At 41.2% G+C, this 15,891-nt stretch overlaps 2 protein-coding genes across 6 annotated transcripts in view; one reads left to right on the top strand and one right to left on the bottom strand.

Annotated features, from left to right (window-relative positions):
- LOC125762520 (uncharacterized) overlaps positions 1-15,891 on the top strand; it is a 65,000-nt gene that overhangs the window by 25,552 nt on the left and 23,557 nt on the right. The gene's annotated exons all lie outside the window — the stretch shown is intronic.
- Positions 3,899-5,892, bottom strand: LOC125774954 (uncharacterized). Its single transcript, XM_049445328.1, has 2 exons — positions 4,016-5,892; positions 3,899-3,968 (listed from the first exon to the last, which is right to left on the bottom strand). Exons 1-2 carry the CDS (start codon positions 5,890-5,892, stop codon positions 3,899-3,901), a joined length of 1,947 nt encoding a protein of 648 aa, XP_049301285.1.

Genomic DNA, 15,891 nt, shown 5'->3' with positions numbered 1-15,891 from the left:
GGAAAAGTTGCGTTTGCGGAGCCACAGATAGATGTGCAGGTCCCGAAACAAACGGGACGCTATAAACGCTTTTTTTTTGTGCGTTATAATTCAACGAGCACACTTCTCTGTCAAATGCATCATGTTTCAAGCCGAGTAATTATAGGTCATGTGTAGCCTGAAAGATTGGTCCGCTTTTTGAAACATTTACCAACAAGGCCCGGCAGGGGCAAGGTTGGGCAGGGAAAATCGTGAAATGAAACGCACAATTTCAACATAATTGGATTGATTCGGTCGGTCGGTGTTGGCGATGTTTTTTGTCTATGCTTGCTTTATTCCCCCCTTGGCGTCCCTTTTGCCGCCTTTGCAAAACAGTTTTCTTAAACTTGCATTTTGCGAGCGAAATCTTATTGCAGTGTATACACATAGTTTACTTTTTTGTTGATTTGTTAGCAAAAAAAAAGAGACTTCCACACTTTCTGCGATCGAGAGTAAGATCGGTATCCATTCTGCGGTTTCTGTGTTACTGCTTTTTTTGTTGTACATAATTTAACATGATTCACTTGACTGAACTAAATTTTGTTCGATGTATCGTGGTCGAGAGTGTAACGGAAAAGGGAGGTTGACGTGTGAGAGATGGGATTTACGCACTCAGTGTGTGTGTGTCTGTATCATTAGTCAGCATTTTTTTGTTAATACTTTTCTCCTAACCAAGTAACTGTATTCCAAGGGACAAAGCTACTTAAGACATTGCCCGCTAGCTAACAAGCTGTTTTGTTTCACTTTTGTTGGACTCTGCGGTTGGTTTGTTGAAGAAGGAAGGGTTTTGTTGGACGGGCGGTGGGAGAAATAAACAAATGAATCTTCTTGTAGTAGAGAAAGGGTGGATGGATGCGGTGGGTATAATGCTGTGGTGAGCCCAGTGGTATGATGAAAAATTTTCTATACCAAACATTTGCAAACGGGGGGGAGCGTATGCTACAATAACAACAAAAAATAAAGATCCATTTTAACGCACATACAAAAAAAACCAGTATCCAGATGATGCAGATGGATAGTTCACCACTAACGATCATGAGAAATTCCTACGCCTTTGTTAGTTAAGTTCACAATGTATCAGACGTTACACAGGAGAAAGCATAAGATACATTTTATTTATCCTTAAAATTGCTACACGTTGTCGCACAGTAGACAGTGATATTGTTGTAGTTTAACTGTGCTACTCTTGGAAATAAAATAATTAATTTCATCACATTTTTTAAACTTCATTCTCTCCTCTGATGGTAATTCCCAATTAGAGCTTGTTTTTCTACTCTATTGAAACGATTGCTTCAATCTGTAAATTATTATAAAATCATCAGACTACATTATACGAAATTGTGTAAATTTTTGTTACAAAGTACCACTTTACATCCAAAATGGTCTAGAGAGTACGCTGGTTAAACTTTATTTCATTCAAATATAATAACTCACTCAACGCAGTTTCAAAAATAATAAATATTTAATTTAGTGCAACTAAGCTGATGTGCACCAATTTTCCGCTCATTGAATATCCGAGAACAGATATTGGCCTGCAAGTATATTTTCACAACTAATAACCCCAGGCACACTCTGCAAGCCGTTGTTCTGCTGCGAAACGGTTGCAAGTTCTGGCGAACATTATGTCTGGCTTGAAGCTCTTCCTCTCCTCGTGCTGGCTGAATTTCTCTTTGCGTGGGAAGAAATTCACCATCCACCAGCTGCTCGTAAGAAAACACAAAGCTGTACTTATCTATAGGTCCCGGGTTCGCGCGGGTACCAAACTACCACACCGTGGCCATGTTATGCTGGACTCTCCCGGAACACACGCGACGTCGATGATGATGATGATGATGATGAAAAGATAAACGTTTTTAACACTCAGCCTCAAAGTGTATACGGTACGGTGAAGAGAGCAACAGAAGGAAGCAGTGAAGTTATAAGTGCAGCAACTTCAACAACGTTATTGCTCCCGTTGGTTGACGCTCGCGTCAAATTGCCTCCGGGGGCGCAAGTGGTGTATGAAAGATAGCTCCTTTTGTGAATCCATCAGCGCGCATTCATCGTGCCCTCCTATGCTGCACTACTTAATTCAATTGTAACGGTTAGAGGGCACTTTTGTCCGACCAGCTTCCTTACCTAGGCTGTGATTTGAAGTTCAAGAGCTGGATTTATTGTAACATGATTACTAAGTAAGATGTTCTTCATCTGCGTGAAGCTTTTATTTAGTAACAACCACTGAAGTTGCTGTCAATATGTTAAATTGTTGGGACTGATGTTTCTTGGTGCTTGTTAACAAACCCGTTACAAGGAACTGCAAATGCTAAAAATTCGCACAAGCGAATATGAAATACGCGACCATTGATATGGAAAAATGCAATACGTTAACGAATCAGCCAAAAATTGAAATAGAATCACGTGCAATTTATATGGAATGTCAAATGAGCGGTATGTTTACATGGAAGGATTGAACAGTTGAGATAAAAAATAAATTTTGTAACGAAATTTTAAACAAATATTTTCCAAAATAGGGACTACAAATTCTTATAACCAGTAATAAATTGCAAAAAGCTTAGTTTTCCTCCAATTTTAGCCGAAAATTTTAAAAACTAATAGTATAACGAACAAAAGCACAACAACAATCGTATGAATCTGACATTGTGAGAAATTCTCACGGAGTGCTGGCTGTAAATTTTCGGAGTTTTTTCCACCAAGCCGAGAAAGCCGTAATCGTCGCGCGCCGTTCTGTTTGTGACTGTGTATTCGTCTGTCAAATTCATTATTACATAGTTCATTTGCTAATCCTAAAGTTCACTTACTGCCCTAGATGAATAGTCCAATTAACTAATTCCCTTTCAGTTCGTCCGTGAAACATTTCATGAAAGATTTCCAATAATTCTTGTAAATTAATTCCGAATCTATTTTCAACATTCCCGGCCACCAAAGAAGGAACTTCTTTTAATTCATGAAACCTAATAAGCTAACTAAATGTAATTCGTAATGTGTACCGGAAATTGTACGATTGATCTGCATTGTGATTTGATCGATTGTTGCCGTAATCGATGAACTAGCCTAAACTGTCAGTTTTGTTTACATTATCCCGTATGCGAAAAATGCGTGTGTGCATACTTAAGGTGCGAATGATTGCTAGCCTTCCAAATGTTGATATCACGTTGCTGCTGAGTACCGTTATCTCAACCAGCCAACCACGCTTGAGTGTATCTCTAAGATTTCCTTTGCCACTAAGGTAAGTAAGTACGTGCCATCCTGATACTAACTACTTTCTTCCTTTATAGATAACTATGCGAGCTAGCTATTAGATTGAGCTGATCGACAGCTTCCCTAAAGTTCCCGTACAAACCTATGGGAGAACTTTCTACCGTAATGAAGTGTACTGACACTGTTCGCAAATTTAACTATTGCCTCCTATACTACGCTGAACATCGCTACGAATGTGCGCATGTTAGATACCAACGCGATGCTGTTGTTCCGACCGAAAAACATAATTGGACGCCGAGATGAATGTATGTGAATAATATGTGTGTAGTGAACCCGGCCACCGTCACACATATTCCCGAACCGTACGCAGATGATGTGTAGCAGCACCACATGATGAAACTCATTCCGATTGAGTAGTGTAAAGAGTGTGTAAATCTCTTTACCCCGAATATGATGCCTGATGAAGCCCGTTGCTTCGCGATGAAATGATACGCCGATAAACGTGTGATGGTATGTAGATATTGATCATTCCAATATTCCACTTGTAGATATCGATCTTGTTGTTTTCTGTTCTTCGCAAACCCAGGGTGGTGAATGAAACCAGCGTTTATGATCCGAATGATAGTTTGGTTTCCAACGACGTGACACGTTTGCATGATAGTTTACCGAATTGTCACGAGGGCTATACTTCCAGCGCTTGGAATGACGTTCGGTCTGAGAAATACATCGGTCTGACCTTGACTTTGATGCCTCTAAAACGATGCCAAAATTATGGTAGTGAGGTAAATGTGCAACATACCTTCCAGGAACTTTATTATAAACAGTGGAACCCTTCTGATTTGTTTTCTCTTCCGTAGGTGGACTTCCGTAGCCCGAACGATGACATGGTTGAAGAGGTGTACCGTTTGATGCATTCCCTGTCACGCTCCAGCCGAATGATGTTTCCACGAGCCAAGGTTTGCCCGTGCCCATAGATCGTTTTCGTCCTGAATGAACCTCCCAGAACGTGTCTCCGCCGATTACGATGTCTATGTTGCCCGGAACATTAAATGAAGGATCTGCCAGCTGCAGATCGGGCATACTCCACGATGAAGTATCGATGGGTGAAATTGGAGTATGCGCAAATAGTGACTTCAGAACGAGGAACTCCAGATGATTAGAATACGATTGATTCCTCGATGCCACAGTTGCGACGATCGACCCACTCGCCGACTGTGCCGTTTTTCCGATGCCCGTGACTGCCACGTTGATTTTGTTTCGAGTAGCCGTAAGCTTCCGAGAAAGTGATTCGGAAATAAAATTCGACATGGAGCCTGAATCAAGGAGGGCCCTTGCCTCATGTTTCTTTCCGTCGTCACCCACGATGAATAGGACAGCCGTTTCCAGGATCACCGAACTGCGATCGTCGTGAGCTGCCATCGTGATCGTTGTAGTGGTAGGAACATGCAAGAGTGTATGGTGTCGCTGATGACACGTGCGACAAGCATGGTCCGACTTGCAGGATTTCACTTGATGGGAATCTCCGAGACAATTCCAACATAAGTGTTTCGATGTAACCACTTCCCGACGTTGCTGCACGTCCTTACTGCCAAACACCGGACAGTTTCGTAAGAAATGGTTCTCCGTACACTTCAAGGGACACTTCGGTGGTGGTGATACAATCATCCTACTTGACACTGGTTGTGCTACGGCTGAGTGAACGATTGTCTTCCGCGAACTTGGATAACGCTGCGTACCAGCCACCTTAGTGATACTAGTGTCATCTTCACAAGTAGTACTCCGAGTCGCCTTCAATATTTGTATTCGATCTTGTACAAAATCGATGAGCTCTTTGTATTTGTCCTTCTTGGCATGGACCGAATGCTTTTCCCATGCTAAAACAGTAGCGTGATCTAGCTTCATAACCAGCAAATTTGTCAACGGTGTATCCCAATGATCGATGGGCTCGTTGAGCTTTAGTAACCCATTCACATGACGAATGAATTCATCCACCAAATGCACTAACTCATCCACACAGTCCGCGCGTACGGGCGGGAAGGAATGTAGCTTCCGATAATACTCACGGATTAGTGTACGTGGATTATCGTACCTTTTTAGAAGAGCTGCCCACGTCACCGAGTAGTTGTCCGCTGTCAACGGCGTGTGTTCGAAAGGAAGCCCCGCTTCCCCTTTCAATGCTGACAGCAAATATTCCAGCTTCGCAATCGAAGGAAGCTCCGGTGAAGCGTCGATCATCGCGATGAATCGGTCACGAAACGACAGCCATTTCGTTTGGTCGCCATCGAATGATGGCAACTCGATCTTTGGAAGACGTAGATGTGGTGCGTTTGGCCGACCAAACGCAAGCGTTGAAGAAGCCAAACCCGATGTGTCATTTAGCGTACCCTCTTCCCGTCGAAGGTTATCCCGTAGGAAGGATTTTAGCTTCCTACACCGCTCCTCGATGTTGATCCTGTCCATGATGCAAGCTTCAATCGCTTCATTACTGTCATCGAGCTCTTCCAGTTTCGATACCGCGGCGAAGAACCCTTCCTTATGCCGTTCCAAGTCCTCTAACGCCTCCGGAATTTGCTTGGCGTCATCCCCAGAAAATTGCACTTGGAACCGTTCGAGAGCACTTATATTTTCCACCGCGATCCTTCTTTTTAGTTGAGCGGCCTTTATCTTCTTGTCCATGATTTTGCACGATATGAAAACACTCACAGGACAAAATTAAACACGAAAGAAAACGTTTAAGTTTGGCGCGAAAATTCAAATAACGATGGCGCTGAAATCGTTGGCCGTTGCCCTTGATGCGGAGCGAAACGCGATGGCGTGAAACGACGCGACGAAGAATTGTACACCTTGCCCTTGTTGCAGAGCGTTAAACCGACCGAGCTCTTGTTGCAGAGCTTTGAACGAAAAAAAAAACTCTTTGAATTCACAATCCGGTTCGAAGGACCAAAAATGTGAGAAATTCTCACGGAGTGCTGGCTGTAAATTTTCGGAGTTTTTTCCACCAAGCCGAGAAAGCCGTAATCGTCGCGCGCCGTTCTGTTTGTGACTGTGTATTCGTCTGTCAAATTCATTATTACATAGTTCATTTGCTAATCCTAAAGTTCACTTACTGCCCTAGATGAATAGTCCAATTAACTAATTCCCTTTCAGTTCGTCCGTGAAACATTTCATGAAAGATTTCCAATAATTCTTGTAAATTAATTCCGAATCTATTTTCAACAGACATTCCATATCAAAGGCACGCGATTCTACATCAGTTATCTATGATTCGCTAACGTATGGGGGTGCTTGCATACCAATCGTCGCGTATTTCAAATTTGTGTTGCGCGATTCCCTAAAGTGGGCTCTCCGCACCCTATTATTTACGTTTCCCTTGCAAAAATGTCTTTTTTTTTAACTCCCTGCGTTTTATTGAAAGTTTATTATTAAAGTGCGAAAAGAGCAACAACGGGATGCAAAGATAAACACTTCTTTTGCACCGGACACTTGATATTGAAGTCGGTTAGACGGAGTTATTTCTGTGTTTGCCTAACACCGCTCAATCTCCGGCAGGCACGGGCTGCAAATCTTTACCGAAAGGCGTGTCACATCCCCGAACACACCATGACACCATGCCATGCGAATTCGACGCCAGACAAAGGATCGTAATATGCGCTGAAGTCAAGGTTACGAATCGTCTACCCAAGCGAGATCCATCTTCCAAACGCGTGGACCACGGTCTCTCCCAGTTCTTGCGCAGTCTCGGCGGAACAGGATCAAATACATACAACGGAGGCTAGGGGCAGTACAGACGAGTTTTTCGAAGAGTGTCGCGATTTGCATAGCAAGCTGCTATCGCTTAGGATCGTGTTACTATATGTATGGGGTGGAGGGTTTCGGGTGATGTCGCTGATCGTCGTCCACTCATTCAATGTCAACTACTGGGCGTCGACCATCATCATCATCATGCGACCATCATGATCGTCACTGTTGCCCGCATGGAATGACAATCGGCATCGCACAATAACATCAAATTGCAAGTACGATCGCGCCTGTCGATTTCTTCACCTCCTTAGGATCTCCTCAATAACACTGACCATGTCATGGATGAAGTTGGATCTTTTCTTTATCCACTCGTGTTTCGCAAATAAAATCAATCCGGCGAGACAGTATGGTGTGCGGGACAAGTAACAAATATTTTAACCCTTTGTTCGACATTCGTTTGAATATTGTGCGTTACGGAAAGATACACACATCATACTGAGTTGGTGCAAAAGATTTCTTTATTTTTCGCTGGTACCAGGCCACACTCCATTCACACGTCCTGTAGCGGTACGCGAAAGACGAATATGTGATCTGGGTGGAAGTAGCTCGATTTGTTTAACACGATAAAAGAAGATTCCACAGGGTTGGAACAAAAAGATGTAAAACGAAGTTTTCAGGATGCGAAGCGAACAACAAAACCAAAAAATCACATCAATTCATTATTCATGGCCAGTGGAATGTCGTTCGCTGTGGAATGTGGAGTTTTACGCTCAGCCGATAGCGAAAGTGCTAGAATGCGTTGTTTTTTTGTTGAGGTTTTCAAATGTACGCGCGCGTCGTAGCGGTTTATCATGAGTAACGTGCGCTGCCGTTTTGTAAGATCCCCCGTTTGGCCTGATGCGTAGTTTTTCCCTGTTCCATCTTTACTGTTCCATGCCTCCCCTGGTCGCCAACCGATGTCCATCATTCATTTTGTAAAGGGTTTATCTCTGTTGAACCAGTTTGAGCAGCCCAGTTTGAAGGTCATGCCTTGCGTTTGTTCATGTGTGAGGTGGTAAAATCTGTCTGATGTTGTTGTTGTTTTTCTGGACTTTATTTGCGGTTGTGTTTACGAAACTGTGTTTCCAAGGCGTTAACTTCAATGTAAGTTACGTCCATTTGAATATTTTAGTCTAGTACGGAAATGATACGAGGAGGATGATCTTCAAATATGTTCACGATCACGTTGTGGTTTGGAAAATATTAAATTGTTTAGACTTGGATATAATGCTGACGTTGCTGAACAGTGGATTTGAAAAAAATGTAATGGGCAAATTATGGGATATTTGTTACAGCAGGTTTTGGCCATCACCATAAACATCACATGTAGTGGTCCATTTACGTATTTCATAGCTAAAACGTAGCAACTCTGTAAACACATCACGTTTGTATGTTTTAGGCTATCGTATATATTATTTCCAGCATGGAAGACCCATGGAAGAACGTTCCCTGGGCGCGTTGCGAATGGATGCATCTAAACAGAAGTTTGTTTACGAAGTTGTATGTCTATACGCGTGGGTGAAGGGACTGGAAAATTTATTTGTGTAACATAAGAACGTAGCTTGAACTGTGGTTGGTAGTGTCGGGGAAAAAGGGATATTTAGGGAACGCTAATGTGTACGGCACAGTTGATCGAATAATAGGCAGGATTCTAACGGAAAGGAACGCTATAGATCTGCTGGACCCCTGTCATCATACGGTAAACCCGCGCGCACCATTAATGTGTCTGTAGACAAGCAGTGGAAGCCAGAAGTTGAATAGCTCTCGTCGATACCACTACTGACCACGAACTGCATTACCGTGTATCCGATCAAAACCTCATGCTGCACCCCCGCTTAAGACCGTTGTTGTTTTATGTTTTGTTTTCCACATCATCTCCGATACAGTGCAGTCCCTACTGTGGCTATATCTATTTTATCTGGATGGAAACATCTCTGGACTTCCGGTTTTTTTTCTGGGTTCGCCCCCGGACAAATAACCTTGGTGAGGGAATTATCTAGCAGCAGGCTGTGCGGCTAATAGATATTTCCTTCCTTAACTGCTCTTGCCCTGTCTGTCTGGCCTGTGCGTTATTCCTGCTGACCGGGGTGGAGTAAAAAGTGTGTATCTTGCTTTGCGCATTGTTAGCTGGAATGTAATATTCGCTGCTTACACTCCAGAATATGCTGAAAAGCGCCTGCATACGGCGCGTTTTTTTCTTTTTGGCTACGATAATTTCCACCCTTGTGCGCGTGTGTGTTGGTGTGCTAGATGCGTGTGTGCATACGAACATTTCGGAGGTCGGTTAAAAGGCGTTGTTGATTATTTATACAGATTCGGGTGAGTCCACGTGGCTCGGTTAATGGCCTTTTGCTTTTTCGTTATGGTTGAGAGATCTCCTCTGTTGTAGTTTTTTTTTGGGCTTTGCATTTATTCCACTCTCTCGCACCTCACACATTGGCTGTGAAGTGAACCAATGTTCTCGCGAGCCTTTGTGTTCTGTTGTGTTGGATAGTATGTTTCATCGTTAGCAGCTTATGGCAGCAATTTTATTATCGGGATGATCGTGGGTTTTCGTTGGTACTGGTTTATTGCCGTTGATATTATTTCGGCAACGTTTCCCAACCGGTGTATCCGAGCAAATCCGGGTTTGAATACGTGTTAGATTGAGATGTAGCTTTGTTTTCCAATGTTCTTGTAGCTCTTGTAGCATGTTTTATTAAGTTGTGGAAGTCGTAAATTTATAGATTCATGGAATTTCTACTGGAACAACTCGATTTACAATGCTTCTACAAATTTCGCATGGTAAATGTATTATTTCTCACATTATTAAAAATGTATGATTTTGTTTTCGAAGTTGTTGCGTAAAATATTCTTCTTGCTTTGTTGCAAAATCTTTTTTTTTTTAAGGAACACTATTTAAAAAGGCACATAACCGCCATTGCAGCATCCTTTCATCATGCTGTCAGGGTATGCAAGAAAAGTGTTTCGCCGTATAACGGCAACATTCGTCTGTGCTTGTGGGCGGTGGCAGTGAAAAGCTGTCGACATGATAATTTATAGTGGTCGATCTCTCGATTTGTTGATGAATTTAACATTAAAAAACAGGCACACGCAGCAGCATGTTTCGACGGTGTGCAACCCTTTTCTCAACGCATTTGCCCACGTTTTCGGCGACGATGGTTTTGCATTGCACCGAAAGAGAAAAAAAGACGTTCTTTTACCTTCACCTTATTATCTTATTGTCTCGTTAAGTTTCCCTCCCCGATTCGATCCGGGCGTTAAACATTGTAAAAAAAGAAAGGAAGATAAAAATTGCGGTAGCTTTCCACAACTTCCCTTCGGTTTCAGATGGATCTAGTTACATCCTACACGGCGGTCATGCCACGCGAAGGTAATGCGGATGGTTGTTCTCGCCATGCGACAACGCTCGACACGGAAGACAATTATGAATAAAACATGGACTTTACAGTAATGTTGGTTAACCCTTGGCCACGTGCAAAGGCATTATGTTTGTAAGACCGTACTGCTTTTTTGACATTGCACACCTTACTTTTTCATCCGCACCGTCGACGTTTGTTCAGGATAACATTCGAGAGAGAGTGAGCGATGAGTCATGGTTGGTTAAAGATGTTTTTATCCCCCCGAGAAATCATAAACTGAATCTATTTCTCGACGGAATCATGCTTTCCCTTTCGACAGTTAGCTTCGAAAAGTGTTGAAAAGAATATCATTTTGATAAATATTTGTTGTATACTTGACAGTGTTACAGCTTTTTAATTTTATATTATATAAATTTTAAAATATTTGAAGTTGGAATTAAAATATATTAAATTTAGTCAGTAATTTGATCATTTTCCTATTTCAAATTTTTTTTTAACATGATGTAATCTACTTATTAAGAAAATCTAGCTTAGGCTGGTGGCAGTGTCGTACAAGATCGTCATCCGATTTTATCTGTCAAATCCCATACAAAATGTTGAAGAAAAAAAATCGTGTACGACTAAGCATTGCCACCAACGTTAAGGAAAGAAACTGTCGAATTCAGCATCTAGGAAACAAGCGAGAAAATTTATAAACCAAAAAAACAGTTGTCGAACCAAAGCCACACCCTTAAGATAACCCTTCGAAGGGTTACGAGCGAAGCGATTATTTGTCAATGACTATATTGAGGTCGTCCGTGTCGTTCCTTTGTGAACGTGACAGTTTGTCTGTTTGTAGAAGCGGTCTGTCAGGAAAATTTTCTTCTTTTCGGATAGTGAAAGAGCTTTTCGTAAGATGATCTAACTTTCATTGGCCTTTGTCAGTCTACAATCCCATTCCTCTGTTTATTTACGCCCTCCCACTGGCATTGAACATCAGTAAACAAATTCATAGCCGGAAACGAGTCCTTGGCTTTGAAAGCAGCGTTGAACTGTGAATTTTCGGCTACGTGATGACTAGGGCTGATAAGAAATCTAGCATGAGACAAGCGATCGTGTTGATTACATGTCACAAAGATTAATTGATTTTTAGTCAGAATGGCTTTTATTCCTTTCACCCTGTAAAAACGCCTCCTTTTACAGCTATGCGCATCGTTGGTTCTTTATCTAATGGAATAGAAATTTGGTGCGAGTTGTGGAGAATTTTTTTTCTATGGCTTTAATCTATCATAAATAAACAATCAATTTATAGTTTGTCACAAATTTGAATATTTTAAATTCAACATTAAAAAATTTTCGAGACTTAAAATAAATAAATTAAAAAGTAAAATAAATTAAAGGTTATCAAAACTTTTTTTGTAATCTAAAGATTTGGTAGATATGTCCGATTTTTTTTTATTATCCACACTAACTTTTTTTGTTGGCCAAACACTGGCCGGGTTCGTCTCTTCGGTTTTGTGGCATTTAGCCCTCTCCGTAACGGATGCGGAAAACGAACGGAAATGCTTGGTTCCGGAAATGGAAACGAAATGACGTCTTGATGCTCATCAAATCGGGATCCCTCTTCTTCACACAGTTCCCACTTGACGTGATACGAATCGCCAGTGATGTGTTTTTTTCTCTCCTTCTTCTCACTTATATATTCTATTTACCTTCGTGTAACAGCGCGCCCCTTGCTGGACAGCGGATGTAATGTTATTGAAATATTAATTTCTTTCACGAACGATTGCTTTATATCTCTTGTGTGGTGGTTGCTTTCACAACTCGCATTCGTTCGTGCTCACGAGTGTAGTGCGTTTAGCATTCTACTTGTGGCCGAAATTATCGTACGCTGACGTTTGACTATGAAGTCATAATTCATTCGTGAAGAGGTTGTATGTGAGGGGCGTGTGTTTTGCGGTTGATTCTGTATTGCTGGCTATGTTTCTTTTGCTCAGATGCTAGGCATTTGATATTCAGGAAACGATTCCAAATCTTCACTTTATTTTCCTAGTGTTTTTTGTACAGCAAAGTAACGTGTGATGTGTGACTTTGATTGGCTATCAGAAAGAGCCTAATGCCAAATAAGTCAGAAGGAAATGGTTGATGGTTCAATGATGCGTTCCCAAGTACCTTTATGTTGTCTGAAATTAAGGAAGAAGAAGAAAACATACGTACAACACCAGCAAAGCATCATTATCATATGAAGCAAATGGGAATAGTTGCAACAATTTGTTTATTTATCTGATTTTTGCTATAAATGCTGATATTACGCAAAACAGACGTGAGTTTATAGCATTGTATTAACACGAATTCGTTTACCAGATGTTATTTTTGAGTTTATAACATAGGGTTTATGGTTTTGTGAACTAATATTACGAGATGTTACTGAAAATAATTAAATAAAATTAAATTGTCATCAGATAATTTCCCCTACGGAAGACATGTTTGCCTGCTTCAGCTCGATCGATATGCTATTTCCTTTCTGCCCTTAGCATTAGCGTGTTTAACCTCTAATTTGAAGTATGACAGTGAGAGGTGTTATTAAATTATGCTAATATTACGTATGTGACAGTAATGATAGACATTCGTGCATGAGGGCGATAAAGATGATTGCATATCAACTTCTCGTAGGGTAGTTAGGAAATGCTGACTACTGTTTTTAATATTGCATGTCTTTATTGATAAAGCTGTACGCTACGAGTTTCACATTCATAACAGCATCTTTAGCATAAATAACAACTATATTTTAAAGCGTTTTCCACACGCGTGTTTTGTTACAGTCTTTTAAATTGTATAATATTTTTAAACGACATGTGAAACGAGACGCAGAAAATGATCTAAAAATTCGTAAACATATTCAATGGTGTAAAGATTAACATGTTTATAATGCGTATTAAAGTATATTTTTATGACTGTAAAAATGCAACAAATAAGGATGTGGGGTTCGTCTACTTTGTTAATGTTTTGGGCCCTAATCAAACAACGTATCAGCTATGTTTTTTTAACGTTTCCAGTTAAGTCTTGACCGCATTGGCACAATCTCAGTCCGAAAACAAGTTCGTGCAACTGATCAATTTGCACACGAAAGAAAGGAAAAAAAAACTCCAACCAACAATGTCGTGACTTTTGCAAAAATTTGATTAGCATTCATGTTTTTCGTTCTTGCTGGCTGCACTGACTTGTGTTTGTTGTTTGGTTTCCCTGTCTTGTTACGTTTGCTGTTGTTTGTCATTTGACGGTTAGCATGGTGTAATATTCATCATTTTGGTTTGACTTGTGATGAGATACGAGAATTAAGCGTTTCGAAGATGTTGATCTGCTTGAGCTCTATCTACGGACTGAGCTGCTGATTGAAATATTTTCAGCAAAGCATTATTAGTTATATCCACGGATCTCTGCGAGGTTAAAAATGCGCAATAAAATTCGATCACGATTAAAATTGCCTTTCCGTTTTACTCTGAAGTTGATGCTGGTTAGTCACGTGTTACGATCTCCAGGTTTGCAATGTGAGCGGTTCGACCATAAAACACCTGGGAATTGATTAGTTCTGTGAGCTACTTCATGTGCCTTCTGGGGTTCGTATTGCTGCACTGATAAGGTACGCCATAATAATGATGAGGTGAGGTGTTTGGTGTTGTTTCACAGTGCCATTTCGTCGCTGTATCCCGTCGTAGTTGTTTGCTGCTATTTTCATTTTACCGGGTTTTAATTTTCCGGATATTACTGTTTTCATTATTGCAGTTGTGTTGGACCTTGCGTCTGAGCCAGCTGTTTAAGGTCTTTTTAGTCAAGAAGGAGACAGACATACAGGGGAGCATGGTTTTAATGTGGTGAATGCTATGTTTACGACCATTATTTTATGGAGCCTCTGAACGGCGGGATGGTTCACCACCCCGGTGACAGCAAAAAAGTGCGGGTTTGGTTGATGAAATTCCTGTTTCGGTACGTTTGACTGAATTTGCATACTAATAGCGAGGTGTAGTAATGGCTGGTCCCTTGGCCTTACCCTATGAAGGTGTTGCCGTCTCTCAATGGCTGTGTCAGCCGCGGTTTGCATTTCGCCTATTTGCTTGTATGCGATTGATATGGCGATATGTTTTGTGCCGAATGTTAAAGACACAACTCTGATCCGAAACATCAAACGTGGTGTGCGTAGTTTTGTCCATGTGACATATTTTTTGTGGTTATTCATGTCTCTATGCCGGAAGTATCGTTGTCGCATGGTTCATTTTTCTGCATGAATCGGTTGTGAAACAGTATCTAAGATATTTTTGAAGCCAGGTGTATGTTTAAGGATGAATGTTGTATCGGAAAACAAGTCTTACGGAAACCTTTTAGAAAAAAAGGTATAGTAAAGGGTAAGCTAAAAAGCCTCACAAAAAGAAGCCTCTTAAGTGCCACAATTTGGAAGTATAAAAGAGTAAATTGCAAAAACAAAGTCATTTCAATGTTTGGTTCGTGTAACACTATAAAACTTGAATAATAACATTATTAGCTGAATGCACAGTTTCATACTATAAATTTTTATGGCAGTTGTGTGAATGGTAATTTAATAAATGCTAAATGTAATATTATTTGTTATAATTAGCAGCACATATTGAAGAATGTCTAAGCCTATTTTGTCAATTTTAAAAGCCAACAAGACCATATAAAACTCGTTTATATCCTCTAGCAATACTATTAACGGGAAACTGATTAACGAGTTCCGAGGATTTAAGGCCAGAAATAAACTCGTACGGATTAGTCACGTTCTGTTTCGGTCGGTTGTTATTTGCCATTTTTCAAACACGGCGCACTCTGTGCAAAGAGTTGTCACCAGATGCAGTCTCTCGGAACTTCTCTTCTGGTGCTGTTCGCTTTTACCGTCGCCGTCACTCCCTTCAAGAAGGATGGCTTCTAACCCTTCGCTATAATGCCTTGTTTTAGCAGAAGAGGCGCAACCAGACGCGGCAACAACCTGGTGTGGTAATTCAGCCAGGCCACATCTCAGTGCCGTCGACCGCCACAAGGTCATTAACGATGGATGCGCGCGATCGCGAATGAATGCATGGAAATATGTATGTATGTATGTATATACGACCGTTGTACGGCTCCCCATCGTTGGTTGAGCTGTGTGTCGGGGCCTATCCAGAGCCCGGGTGTTGCAGCAGCAGAACAGAAGCAGCTGCTGCTTTGAGCCGCTTCTTCTGCTGCGCTGTTCTTATTGCTTTCCCATTGCGTAAACGGATCGCTGTTCTGTCCTTCTCTGGTTTCTTTCACCATTTAAAGGAAGTCCCAGTGCTGCCGTTGGAGGTTTGTCTCCACCAACATATGGTGCACACGCCTGCCACCAGTGCAGATCTCAAGCTGAATCCACAGAGGGAAGATATGATCGGTGTGGAAAACGTCGAAGACGAAAAATATGAAACAAAACCGGTATTTTGTACACACGAAATAGATTAGTAAATTAAACCCTCCAGGCACTTAGAAGGCAGCGTACATGATTTAATTTATGCTTTGAAGTGTTGAAACT

This window comes from Anopheles funestus, chromosome 2RL, assembly GCF_943734845.2.
Source record: "Anopheles funestus chromosome 2RL, idAnoFuneDA-416_04, whole genome shotgun sequence".
Taxonomy (NCBI): Eukaryota; Metazoa; Arthropoda; class Insecta; order Diptera; family Culicidae; genus Anopheles; species Anopheles funestus.
Note: the sequence above shows the minus strand (reverse complement) of the source record. Positions and strands in the feature narration are given on the sequence as shown.